This window comes from Atractosteus spatula, chromosome 18 (genome assembly GCF_055471065.1).
Source record: "Atractosteus spatula isolate fAtrSpa1 chromosome 18, fAtrSpa1.hap1, whole genome shotgun sequence".
In the NCBI taxonomy this organism is placed as follows: Eukaryota; Metazoa; Chordata; class Actinopteri; order Semionotiformes; family Lepisosteidae; genus Atractosteus; species Atractosteus spatula.
This window is the reverse complement of record NC_142723.1, coordinates 15,734,924-15,749,559: the sequence shown is the minus strand read 5'-3', so window position 1 is coordinate 15,749,559 and position 14,636 is coordinate 15,734,924. Positions and strand designations below refer to the sequence as shown.

The 14,636-nt window shown below is 44.0% G+C and overlaps 1 protein-coding gene across 2 annotated transcripts in view; it reads right to left on the bottom strand.

Annotated features, from left to right (window-relative positions):
• Window positions 1-13,031, bottom strand: part of LOC148818689 (sarcalumenin-like) — a 37,914-nt gene extending 24,883 nt beyond the window's left edge. The window contains exon 1 of one of the 2 annotated variants that reach the window (XM_088936957.1): window positions 12,973-13,031. In XM_088936957.1, coding sequence (XP_088793083.1) covers window positions 12,973-13,030 — 58 coding nt within the window. In that variant the 5' untranslated portion in view covers window position 13,031. The remainder of the gene's footprint in view (window positions 1-12,972) is intronic. The other variant, XM_088936959.1, reaches the window with a different exon arrangement.
• Window positions 13,032-14,636: the final 1,605 nt, after the last annotated feature.

Sequence of the window (14,636 nt, the reverse complement as noted above, 5' to 3'; positions counted from 1 at the left end):
CGTGGAACCTCATTAATACATGAATAAAACATAGAAAGTCTGCATCCCCAAATACTGACAGCAGCCACAGATTTCATGATCTGAGGTTCAAGAGGAAAGATGAAACTGAATGATAAGTAGATACTAGTCCCACACCTGCGAAGGAGCCTTTACAGTATAAAACAATAGCTGGTTATTCTTCCAAACCTCCAGTTTCCTCGAGGCACCTTCCTGACTGGCGGCCCATTCTGTTACACTCGGTTATCCCGACAGGCCCGCAGTGCTCTGGACAGGCCTGCTGTGTGTGGATGTCACAAGGCACTTGTCCTGCAGAGCCATATCAAAGCCCACAAGACCGCCGGGCTTGTCTGAGAGGGGGAGAATGGAGGAAACGGTCCCGTATCCAGACCAAGGCAGCAGAGGGCAGATGGGCATGAGGGGGAGTTGCATTTGACTACAGCCATTGGCACAAAGCGGAATGTACAGTCAATGCTTCGTGTACCTGCAAGAAGGAGTGAGGATTCTGGGCTTGGGAGGACAGTTTCCCAGGACTGGGAACAAGCTCCCACCACTCTCAGGTCTGCCCCATACCTTCTGCACACTGCGGCTGGAGTTCGAGATGTACAGTTTCTCATACTGGACATACTGGCAGATTCTCAGAAAATTACCTCTATTCTTAGCTGTAGCATGAACAAAGATGTAGTTTAATTTTAAAAATGAATTAAAAATGAATTTAATTTTAAATGAAAGAATGCAATCAGAATCCTAAAACTTTGCTTTCAGTCCCCATTCAAGCCTTTGTTAGGCGTTATAAAAATCTATGCTGAAAGGATAGGAAGCAAGACACACATCACAGAGACACCAATTAACCTAGCCAACATGTGTGTGGGAGCTGAGAAGAATCCAGAGCTCCTTGGAAAAACTTACATGAAGCTGAGAGCACGCAAACTCCACACAGAAAGAGCTCTAGCCAAAACCTGCAAGAAAGCAGCACTTCCCACCCCTCCCCTGTGCTGCTCTCCATTGCAGTTTGAGTTCCCTAACTCAAAAGGGGGCACTCCCAATTGCATTTTTAGTTCTATACAAACACTATTCCAGAAGCATTTAAATGCAGGCAAACTCCTAGAATGCCGGAAAACCTAAGCATGTTTGCACAGTAGACCAAAATTAGAACTTTCCAGAAGTTACATACTGAAGAAATCTAGTGTACATAAAAGCACTGTTTCAAGCACTATGCAAGCACCATTTCAAGGCAGAAACTCCCTTTAGAATAGGAAAAATAAATTGCTAGTCTCTGCCTACCTTATTTCAGTAAACTTCCTGCTATTTCATGTTTAGCTCTATAGATGTAAAATGCAAAAAGCCTATGAACATTTCCCTTGGAAATGTTAACATTTCCTCTGTGGACTTTTGCTACATTCAATTGCAGCGTATGACTCAGTCGTTTTTAACCCCAGAGCTTCCAAAAAGAAGCTACTGTACATCTGTCGGGGAAAGCTTGTGTCATGTGTTAACCTTGTTGCCTGGTAACTGCTCTCCGTTTTGAAAAACACTCCTTGCTGAACACCACATCACGCAAGCATGCTACTGGGCGACCAGCAGCTGTCCCTGTTGTCTGAATCGTAATCCTTAATTTTAGGAAATTTTGTGTCACTTGTGAACTATGATAGCGTGCACCCCAAGACTGCATGGAGCGGGTTGGAGAATCCCTGCTCGCACGGGAGGGAAGGTGTGATTCGACGGCCCATACGATAAAATACACTATCACTCCACAGTGATAGCAACACACAGAGGAGCAAGATTAGCGTCATTTTCTAGTCAAGAGTAACGGCAACTACAAATAGGAATTTAGACACAAGAGACTGTGGGGAGCATTTTGCCTTGATGAAATTTGTGGGGCACCAATTTCCTCCCACAGTTCAAAGACATGCTGGCAGGTTAATAGGCTTCTGGGAAACCTGGCCCTGGTGTGAGAGTGCATGTTGGTCTGCTTGGTGAGATGGTTTGGTGTCCCAACTAGGGTGGACTCTGCTTTACACCTGTTGCCTGCCAGGATAGGCTCCGGCTGCCCTGTGATCCTGAATTGGATGTAGCTGGTAGGAAATGGATGGATGGAAATTCTTGGGAATTACCTCTTCACCCTAGAGCTGCTGAGGTGACTGCTCCTGCCCGCCAGGCTTTAAAATTTCAGCAGGAGCTCCTTCACCTCCTGCTGCTTTCTTGTTATCCATCTGCGTTATGAATTCATGTTATTAACTGTCTCACTGATGTTGACCTCACGCCTGTGTGGAAAACGACTGGTGAATCCATATTTGCACTTGAGGGAAAATTATGATTTGGCAGCACATACAATAAACAATAGTATCTATCCATACCATGTAACTTCAGGCTTACAGGGGAGCCAGAGCCTGTCTCGGCAAGCAATAGGAACAAGGCAGGGTACACCCTGGACAGGACACCAGTCCATCACAGGGCACACACAGACACACACACACACACACACCAGGGCCCATTTTCCCAGAAGTCAATTAACCTACTGTACCAGTATACTGTATTAGGAAACCCAGTTAGAAAAGGAGAACATACAAAATCCACACTGATAGCACCCTAAGGCTAGAATTGAACCCAGCACACCAGCACTGCAAGGCAACCACACTAACCACTGCACCTCCATGCCACCCGAGAACAACCCATTACAGATCAACTTGTTTTTGAGCACAACTACATACTTTCCTCAACCTCATTACCTGTTGGCAAGTAAAGTATTAAGAATGGAGAAAGAACCATCTTACAATAGTTTGACTGTCATAGTGTTGATCACTAACATGCAGGTTTCAATGGAACAAAAAGCAAAGAACAGGGAGGATCAACGATCCAAGATAATAGATTTTTTTGATACTGTACACTGTAGTTTTCATTTAAGCTTTTCTGTCAATTTTAAAGAACCAACTGTATGCTGTACACAGATATTGGGGAAAAAAACACAAATTGGTCAGCAGGTGGACCTCTGCTTTGTGCTGCTCCTTCTCTTTTATATTATTTATGGCCTTTGTGGAGATGGCAGAATTCTGGAATCTTCATTCACAATGGTTAGTCCTCTCCGATACTCAGCTGCAACGACAAACTGCAGAGACAGAAAGGCTGTGTAATACTGTACGTTCACTTAACTAAGCCAAACCACGATTACGCTGCCTTTCGCGGAGATTCGAAAACTCAGACTCTGGGAAGTCATCAGAAGCCGAAACGATCGTTTCTCAGCTGTCTATTTATTTACAGACTTCTTTCCTTCTGTCACTTTAGTCTGTCGTTCACAAGCTTTTTTTTTATTCTCTCTAACAATCCTGAACCTGAAGGAGCTCTACATCCAAACCCCTCCTTCTTACTTTTAAAACAGGCACTTCTACTTGGTAATAACTGTACGTTTGCACTAAAGGTCCTGCTTTAACCAACACAGACCTGTCAGAAAAACTGACCTGTGGAGAGATACAGGTTAAGGTATTTTAAAACAGAAGCTTGTTCTCCATGTTTTGACAATTATTCAAAGATACTGGTCTAACGTGCTGATCGTCTCCCACTTCTTACTCACTTGTCAGGAAAACCTTGTAAATAAGGTACCGTAATGAAACAGAAGATATTTTAAAAAATAATTAATTAATTGTAAAATTAATATGGGGGTTAAAGCTGGTACAAAATGCAATATTTTTATCTTTCAGTGCATTCTGCCTGCATACCTTTAAGGTCTATGTTACTGGGAAGTTTTTGTATGCCTGCGTATAGAAACAATATGTTATATGATTTCTGCCTCTCAAAAGCTAAACTGGGTTATGACACTTAGGGCATTTCACAGATCTCAAAGAGACTCCGAACAGGACCCTGAATATTTCCTCATTAGGTGTCCAGCTGCTGATTCAAGTATTTCCATAGTATCACATTCTAGCCACTGAAGCCAAGAACAAATGTAATTAGGAGCTGGGCAGGACGGGGGTTGTGCTCAAGATGCATTCCAAGAATACTGTCCAAAGGGGATCTGAGACTATAGCCCACAGGTGGCAGGGGAGCACAGTGGTTGGCACTGTGGCTTTGCAGTACTGGGGTCCTGGGTCCAATCCTGGACCTAGAGTGCTATATGCATGGAGTTTGCATGTTCTCATATTGAATGGCCAGTGCTACACAGCCACACTTTAGAGCTTTTCAAGACAACTATAGCAGAGCATTGCAGCCTTTAGTAGTTCTATCATGTTTTGCATCATTTCCTTCACGTACTGTATGTTCCACTGTCCTTCTGTCATTTCCTCCTGGCTGGTGAACTGTCACCTGGTCTTTCCGAGCATTTTCCGAGTTTACCCCCTTTACAGTCCACGTGTCAAGAAGCACACACTACATCGGCCTTACTGTACTTTCAATGCAAAGCATGACTAGTTTAAGTTAAACACACCGTTGCTGGGTCACCACACTCCTGCATGGTTATGTTAGGGGGGAAAAAGGATCAAAGGCTTTTTGCTCTTCTAATAAGGGACATTGTTTTTCCAGAGGCATGCATGTCTGAAGCAAAACCACATTGGGGAGTGTCATTCCCTAGAAGCCACTCCTTTAAATGCTTGGGTAACACAAAAAACTACTTCTGCAGCCTTTTCAATAGTCTTAACTCCCTGCTCAATTTCTGTACAGCTGACCTGGGTTCCTGAAAGTCATAGTCTTCCCAGACATTCCACATGTGAGTTAGTGCAAGACTGAGTGGATTGCACATCCAGTGAATGGTAAAAAACAAGTGAAAAGGCAGAGGTAGGCAACTCTGGTCATCTGGTTTTAGAAGCAGCCTTCAAGAAGCACACGATTCAGACTTGAAAAATGGCCAATCTGACATTCATCTCAATGGTTCAATTAAGCCACCGGTGTCCAGAGGTGGAAAGAAACTGAACCAAAGCCCAGGATGGCAGGAGCAGGGCTGCCTGTGCCTGCCTTAATGCCCTCCTCAGGCCTTGAGTCCTCCTCTTCCTCCCCAGACTCCAGCTGCCCCCTGTCTCTTCCCTGCACACGCTGTGCTGTTGGTCAAGCTCTCTGGGCAATTAGTTAACCTCAGGACAGGATTACCTTCAAGTGTAGCCTAATACCAGAGGCCGGTACAAAGAATGTAATGGGATATTGTACTTTTGCTCATTTGTGCCAGTTACTGCACCAATTTCATCAGCACCACTGTTGCACTGGACTGTCAGCTGACTAACTGTAGACCGTCTGTTGATCTGCACAATTTGTGTCGGCCTCCTTTCACCTCTTTCATCAATGAGCCATTTTCAACCACTGGCCTGCAGTGCTGCAGTTCTTGACATACTCAAACCCTAGAGCCTGGCACCAACTATCATATCCGATTCAAAGGCACTTAAGTCCACGTCTCAGGTGCGTCAAGCATTAAAACTCCTTCTTTAACCTGTCTCTTCCCCTTCGTCTACACTGACTGAAGTGGATTTAACAGGTGAAATCAGTTAGGGGCCACAGCTTTCACCTGGATTCACCTGGTCAGTCTATTTCAAGGAAAGAGCAGGCGTCCCTAATGGTTTGTACACTCAGTGTACACTCTGACCCACCAAGGATTTCATGTAGTAACAAGATCTTTAAACTAGGCAGGTTTCAGGAAAACAGACACCAACACAACCCTAAGGTAGAAAGGAATGCAGTTTATTTACAGTGCAAGGGAAAACAATAGCATAACCACAGCAAAAGGCCAGCCTTTTTGTGCTGCTGTTTGGCTTATTCATTTCCTCTAATCTCACTGGGCAGCTAAACTGCAAACCAGATTCCAAAAAAATCATTCCCAGGCACTTCACAATACCTCAGTCTATCACAGAGACTATTCACACAAAAAAATCTCACATAATCTACAGTTACCTAGTAGAGCAGCCTCCTTCTCCCTGTAGTGAGTTTGCAGTACCCTCTGTCACAAGATGGATCAAATCAAACCAGAAAACCTCTGATTTCTGCTCTTTAAACTATCACCTAACCAATTGTCTTGCAGCAACTGGTCAGGTGACTGAGGGCAGCAGCTCATCCCACCATAGCATTCTGGGAAATGTGGTTCAGACAATGATCTCCATTTTACCTCAACCTACTCTCTTCTTACTAACCTTACAGAAATCTGACCAGTAATTTGTTTAAATGCTGAAATCTAAAATTACTGAAGCTGTAATATAGCAGTAAACAGAAGTGCAAATCATAAAACAGAAAAGAAATAAAATAATTGTAATAAATAAAAAAAAATAGAATATCAGACCACCCCACATCGCTATGTAGAAAACAGGGATCAGTCAAACTTACGAGTTAAAAGGGCCCCCTCAATAGCAACAAAGTAATGTAGCTATTACACAAGCCAGTGTCTAATACATTCCAAGGAGGTGGGTGAGAGAGCGAATTCTGGGACTTCAGGATGAGCCCAACTGGCTGCCCGCGCTGACCCTAGTTACTGCCCTGTCACGGATCCAGACAGGTGACGCAGCTGCACGAGCTACAGCCTGTCCCACTGAGGGGGGGATCCCAGAGACACAGGCCCAGGCTGCTTTAAACGTTCCACAGGCCAGGAAAGGGAAGAGCCACCCGTGACAAGGGGAGGCCGCCATGCGACTCTCCCCCCATTTTCCCTGACCATCATTCCCAGCTCCTGAGAGCACACACAGACAGCGGGACAGCTCACCCGGCAGGGCTGTCACCATAATGTGGGAAAAAGGGCGGTGATTCCTATATGTATACGCATAAAAACCCTCGAATTAAAGCTGACATTCTGCACTTTAACCTCATAGGCATTGTTTCATTTCAAATCCAATGTGCTGGAGTACAGAGGAAAACAACACAAATTCAGGGATCTCAGCTGGCTGCTTCTTGAACGAAACCAGGGTAAGGACATCATGGCCAAGCGTCTTGTTCCAGACTCCCACTACCCTTTAAGTGAAGTTAATGCCAGAGTGGGATCGGATAAGATAAATGTTGCCTGTTGTCTCAGCCACAAGGACATAAGCTCGAATTGGTCTGAAATTGTAATTTGTTGCTACGTTTTGCTCTGCATTTATTGTTACAGTATGTCTTTAAAAAACTGGACGCCAAAGTGGTCAGATACAAAGTTACAATTATTCTAACACGCTATCAAAGTGATCATCTGTTACAATTAGTTAAAAACAGTTCCTTAGCCAACAAATAAAGGCATAACCTTCAGTAATTTTGCAAAGACACTACCTTCCGTTACTATTAAAGAGATCCTTTAAGACCTTGTTCAAAGACAGCTTCAAATTGTGCTGCTAGCGCCACTCAGGCTCTAACTGAGTGTCCCAGCTGGGCTCTGACAGTCAGTGAGGCTTGACTTTTTGGCACTGCTGGTCTGGCAGGTGAGGCCTGCGCTTGGGTGAGGGTCTCTGCCCTGAATCCAGCAACTAAACTCAGCTTGTTGTGACAACTGGGTGACCCTCAGGGAATCGTACTGTCACACGGATCAATCAATCATGGGTTTTCACCATGCGTGTTTAGACTGTTTCCATTCTGGACTTTGGCTTCTGTTTGACCTCTTATTCCCCGGCTGGTCTTTCTCACCGTCCGGCTCCACTGATGCAGTGTGGCGATAGATATGGTACTGGCTGTTGAGCGGGGGCAGACCTGTCCCCACACTGTATATCATCCAATTGTCCGTACATTCATGACTACATATATTCCATGAGTGCCACTCGCAGTTAAAGAAAAACAGGAATGTTAAACAAGCACAGATTTTATTATTATTAGGTTGGTGCTGCACATTGGTGGTGGCCGTGGGATTGCCCATTAAAGTGTAAGCAATTATTATTGTTATTAATTATTATTCTGAAAACAATATCTGTGGATCCATGCAGCTTGTACTCGAGTCCAGGAATGGACAATTTAAAGTAGTCATTCAGCCCCAATCTGCAAGTCTTTGGACTGTGGGAGGAAACAGGACTACCTGGAGAAAACCCACAGGAACACAGGCAGAACATGCAAATTCCACACAGACAGGCACCCAAAGCCAGAATCAATCCTTGGGCTCAGGACATGTGTGTCAGAAGAATCAACCACAGCATCAGATGCATAATAGCTAGTGGACATTATTTGAAGAGGCTAAGAACAACCAGATGTGAGTGAAAATTATGTGTCACTGTTCAATGCTCTTGAAGGAGCTCTTGGCAGCTCATGGTATGCAATACACCAGAAGACATCAACACGGACCTGCCCCAGGCTGAGTCTGTTTAAGGTCAGTGAGTTCCTTGACATCATGTGAAGCTTTGGCAGACTAGATATCCTTGGTCTGGCTCCAAGCAGGGCAAGGAGTTATTAGCAGATTGTTATTAAGAGATAATAATAAATATGCATTAATACAGCATTACATACAGAAATAGAAGCCTGGAGCAGCACTTAGCCAGGACCCCGTAATTAGCACTCTGTTTACATGAACAGTGTCATGCGATCCTTAATGACCAAGTAGCCACAACTAATGTCTCATCTGAAGGATGGCACCTATTACTGCAGAGGTGTGGATATTCTGGTCCTGTGAGAACAGCACCGCCTACTGGTCCCCCAACACCACTTACAGCAGCAACCTGGGCTTTCCCTAGTCTCCCATTCAAGGACTGAACAAGCCCAGCCTTGCTCAGGCTAGAGCCTTTCCACTGGTATGGGTATGGGAGTATAACTGCTGACCTAGAGTACACAGGAACTCATTGATGCCAGATGAAGACACAGATTAGACGCCTGGCAAAGCAAGAGTCAAATCTAGTCATGGATAGACGCCTGCATATATTTAACAATTTGCCATTGTTGTCTTTCCCCCTTATAAACCGTGCCAATGTAATGAAGTACATCATGTGATAATTCAGGCGAAAATTATTTTATCATGTGAGTCCTGAAGCCTGCACATCACTGGACACATCTCTTCACTGATCTGCACTGATTGGTCATATATCATACAGATTCCTACGCAGTGGTGAAATCTAAATTAAAGAGCGAGAAAGGACAAAAGAACAGGTGCAAATTCCTTTAAAGTCTTTCCTTCCTAATGTCAATAGAAATATTGGAAATCCAGCAGCCACCCAACAGCAGAGATATGGCTTTCTGTAAACACCACAGCAGTTTATTTGTTCAGCTGTCTGCAAGCATTTACTAGCTCTGGCAGCACCTTAGAATTTATGAATAAATACTTAAATCACATCTTTGAAATTCCTGCTCAGGCACCTAGGGCAAAAATGACATAAATCCAGGCACTGCCCAAACCACTTGTGTGCCTTAATCACTACATTAAAAATAATCTTTCCAAACAGCGCTTTTAAATCACTTATCACCAACCCCTAATCTGTAAAAGTACAGTTCCCATTTATCCATCTCCCTTATACAGAACTGTATTCTTCAGGGAGCTACACATCAAGGTTTAAGATGTTGATCAAAACTGATCAACATCAAAGTGATGGTACCTTTGATTCAGCATTTCAATGCAGCAGACCATTACAAAATTCAAATAATTTAAAAGGATGTTTTGGATTCTGTCATTAGCCTAAAATCATGATCTTGCTATACCCTTTCACTCATGTAACGTGCTTCCTTATTTTGCATAGACTCCCTGCTCAAACATGCAAACGTTTTATCTAATGGGAATGCATTGGGGGGGGAACAAATAGCTGATCGGAATTATGCATTGATTCGTCTGCCCAGTACCTTGTGTGTACTTCTGCACACAAAGACCTGCCCATTGGAACGAAATGCAGAAAGAGATAAAACAAAATTAATCAAACCCAGAGTAAGACTCCCTGATCAGGATGAAAGGACAGATATTCCCATTGAAACACAATTGCACAAAAACCTACTGCATGCCATGACATTTGTGTAAATCTGATCGCAATCTAATCACTTTAACAGAGGCAGTCGGAAGTGAAAATCGGATTTCTGGTATTGCTTTTCATCGGACTTTGGAAATTGTGTCAGATATGGAGAGAAAATAGATGCTGAACTAAGATCCAAATGACAAGCTCGAGGTGCAAATCGGTCATTTTCTCTTTGAAAATTTTTTAGCTTTCAGTGATTTCAAACACAGAGAAATCATCGAGGTTTCAGAAAGCTAGCTCTACAATACCTAATGACCACACGACAATTAAAATAGCAATTGGACTTGACAAAGAATGATACCAATTCTTCTTATTAAGATGACCCCTGTGATTTCAGACTCCAAACTAACAAAACAAACACAAGTCTCTGTTGAAAGCACGAAGCACAGACCTCTTGCCTGGAGACTTGGCAGGCCTTGCCCTGCTGGACTTGGATGCTCTACTGCAATGGATGTTTGCATGCCCAATTTCTCATCTGAGCAATCAACAAGTAGTGCCTAACAATATCTCTGTGTATCACTGTCGAAACCCTCCGTGTTATTTCACTGAAGCATGGAAAACAGCCTCCAGCCAGAGGAGAGATTACTGGGGTCACACTGATGTTTGGATCCTCCTCTGATCCAGACCTCTTGTGCACAAAGGGTGCCCAAGCGTATATTTACCCTCCCGAAGCTGTAATAGCTAAAATGTGTGTTATCTTGGATCAGACAGCATGTTAGCGCTGTTTTATGGTCTTGTAAAACTAGGTCCTTATTCTTTAATGGAGTGTACAACATCTGTTGTCACAGGCAGGAGAATGTTTGACGGTCTTTATATAATTGCTTTTAAATTTCTTGCCCCCCCCCCATATTCAGGACAGATTGTATTTTTTGTCAAAGTGCTGACACCCTCTGTCTATACAACAGGTAGTGGGCGAGGTAAGATGGCGATGAGACATTCTCTGCATGGCCGAGCTTCGGAGAGTGTAATGCAATGACTCCATTAATGGTTACATTCCAATTCACAGTCAGTGTTTGGCACTGTTTAATATAGCTTCTGCTATGTGAAGGAGACACCACCCTTGTGTGTGGGCACATGTGGAAGAGGTCTTTGTGAAACACGCAGCTTGTGCTTCAGCAGCAGAGTGTGTGTAACTTTATTCTGTCCTGGGTGCATCAGTACTGCAGGAGACTAATCCTCTTGTGGAGTTAACACAGTTTATTCTTTGTTTTTAAACAACCTTGTGTATTTATCATTTTGCCCTCACTTGATTTGGGAATCATCTGCTCTTTTTTTTACATCTTAGCTCACAGCAACAGCTTTCTCACAGCCCAGCAACAATAAGGATGGGTGGATGGAGTCCTTCATCTTTTGACACCCTGAAAGCCTTCCTACAGTATGCCTTACAGAGAGGTTGACCTACTGGAGGGCTAGCAGCACATCTCTCACTGACCTTATGGCAGGCCTGCTGACACCCAGGACACTACAGGAGTTACAGTTTCATCACAGTCACAGTATCAGGCTATCTAATACAAATCCTAGTCCCAATGACACTCATACACATTGCACCTGCACAGTTGGCCATTATTGCTTGTTTCCACTAATCCATACACACAGAGAAGCCCACCTTTCTGAATAACATTCTGCATGCATTTCCCTCCAATTCTTACACATAAATGTGTAAAGGGAAGCCAATGAGCAAAAAAAACCCAACTGTTACTGTTCCATAATCACCAGACAGTGGTGAGCCCTGATGACTGGAGTGGTTTCTTTTAATCGTTCACAAATTTCTTTCCTACTTCAGGCGGTGGAAATGGTCCGATTGAGAAATTTGTAAGGCTGATGTCACCAAAACCGAAAGACTCTTTGGCCTCCCGATGAGTGGAGGTATTGCAGTCTTGCCATAGTGCGATCAGATAGCTCTGTTAAGACCGGGGCAGTGGGAGGCTCCGGGCTGGACGACTGATAAGGCTGGGCACTGCTCCTCCTGTTAAGATAATGGATCTCCTTATAAGGCCAGCTGCTGGGAATAAATTGCGATTGTGACAGTGCAGAGAGACAGCAGCTGTGCCGGGCGCTAAAGGGTAGGGGGTGTGCGTACAGAATGGTGAGGACTCGGTGTCCAGTTACAGCGCAAATTCCAATATTAGCACCTGACTGCAGACCAGAATACAGGGAAGAAGCCAGGACAGAAATTATCCCAAGGACAGACAAGGGTAACAACCCTGCCAGCACTTTGCGACCGAGGACAATGGAGCAGGGAAGACACGGCGCATGTTTCATGGTACATACTGAGAGGTGGAGATGGGGAGGGGTTCGTATCAACGGACACATGTTTAAAGTAAGATTCTGAAACGGTAACACTCCTCGAAACAGACCGATTGAATAATTGCCGCTTTCTGAAGAAATGGAATAAAAAAATAACGCTTCCCTTACTGACCACACTCGAGTTGTGCTTAATCCCTCCCCAACGCTAGAGATAAGACATATTTACCCATATGAGGGAGAGTGCATCTGCTTTAAAGGCGGAGAGCAGACTCAGTGGTAACTGCTCTCACTGTCCGCAGGCACTGTACCTCAGCACAGCTGACACTCACACAGCGAAGCTACCAAACCAATTTATGTGCATTTACTGTATGTGCAACTGTACGAATACAGATCTTAGCTCTAGGTTAATATGAAGGCATAAAGAAATAACAACATCTGTGCGTCTGCACCATTATTCAATCCAAAATGCCAATTTTTTCATTTGCATCAGCCTATTCTAACTTGCCCTTTTAAATCCCGCAGAATATAGTGGAAAACTAAACCCCACTGACAGCGGATGCTATTATAATCCTGCCACCGGACAATCGTCATTGAATCTCTCCTATCCCCCGTCTCACTCCACAATGCTCACAGGTCTGAAAGGAGCACAGATGTCTCCTAACCTGAAAGGAAAATAACTCCTGCTGTCGCCGATATTGTATTAGAAACCAACCTCAAGTCCCTGCCTTGGTCTCCATGTCTACTCAGCGGGACTTCTCACTCAAAAAGTTAACAGAGACTCAACCATCCTGCCTCAGAACTGCTCTTTAACAAAAGTAGACTGTTCTGTGCTGCACGTGACTAGGAAATGTTCTGCTAATTCTGCAACGACAGAATTGTCCCTTACCTGCTGTCCCCAGGACCAGCACAGCGAGAAAGCAGCAGACTGAGACTAGACCCTTCATTTTGGCCACCAGGAGAACTATGCCACTCAGCGCTGCTATATATACAAGGGGGAAAAGGTCAAAGGGCATGCTGGGGGGAGCCGGTATGTGTAGGAAAAGAGTTGGGGGGGGGGCGTCAAAACTGGAACACCACAAGAAACACAGGAACAAACACTCTCTTCTCTATTGAGACAGCTGCTCCCTTTGAAAGAGCACTCAGAGAGCACGAAAGCGAGCGGCTCATGTGCAGTTGGTTCTAAATTCATCTGCACTCTCGATACAACCCAGGGGTATGGATGAGCTGATCCCCCTTCTGCCAGGATCCTCACTGCCATTGCATCGAGAGTATGAATACGGTTCAGGTCTGCCACGTGTGTTTGACGGTTTATTTCCAGTTTTGCGCGGTTTGTTTTTCTCCCACTTGCTGGAATACACTGCACCCCATCATCGCCATTTCTTCCACACAGCCTGGATACGAATCAGGGCCAGATCAGGGTCCATTTACTCCAGAAACGTAGTGGGATCACTGACTCATCACCTCCTTGGCAAGGAAGAGCAGGACTACACCACTGGCCTTACTGGACCTGCCAGTTTGCATATGCTGTATTAGCATTAGGGGTGAGATTATATTTTCCCCCATAATCCCCTGTTACATGTCTTAAACTGACAGGCCACTTCAAAATGGAAACAAACGTGTTCAATTTTCTTACCGTTCCTTTACTTCCAATTTACACATGATTTCAGTGCCTTTTAATTATAATGGGAAATTTACAATCCATCTTGAATTAATTGCGTTAACCTCCTGTCAGGCACACACTGTCAGAAAATAACTTGCCTTCGTAACCTGATCCTGTCACTAATGTTGATGTCGCCTTAAATTAGTACCAGTGATTAGTTCTATGATGTTCTTCTGTGAGTTTTACCAGACAGGATATGAAACAGGTTAAACCACCTCATTACCTTTGGGCAATCAAATCTCTCACTGATGATTAGTGCTTATGCAACAGTCACTCACATCTATCAGATCAGTTAAGACTGATCAATTAATCACAATGATGTCAAGCAATATCAAAATATCGATCCATATAGCTCATTTTCCTCAAAAGCAGACATTTACTAATATGAATTAATAGACCGAGAGGCTTACTTTGCACTCTACCTCTCCAGAAGGACTTTGTCTTCTAGACGGAAGGACTGTATGGTGAATAAGACAGACCTACAAAACCCCAAGCTTCATACTAGAATCTGGTCTCAGTTATTTTCACCCTCCCTCCCAGTTGCCCTCACCTACAGAACAAACACACTGAGCATGGTATTGTATCATTATTGAAGACAGGGATGCTTGAAGTGGCACAGTTTTTCATTTTATCCACGAGAAGTTGTTGTCGTTGATGTCACTGTCGTGGATAGGTGACCCCTCAAACAAGAATTATTCCTGCTTTGTGAACAAATACACTTCCTAGCAATTATAAACAGCGCTAGGAACCCAATATACTTGCCTGTATATTCTGGGAGGTTCTACTCCTCTCCCAGATTCCCCAGTGCAGGCACAGACCAGCAGCAGACACTAGCATTGTTTAAGTGTCCTTTTTATTTTCTAGTGATCATAACAGTTGACACTGTCTGC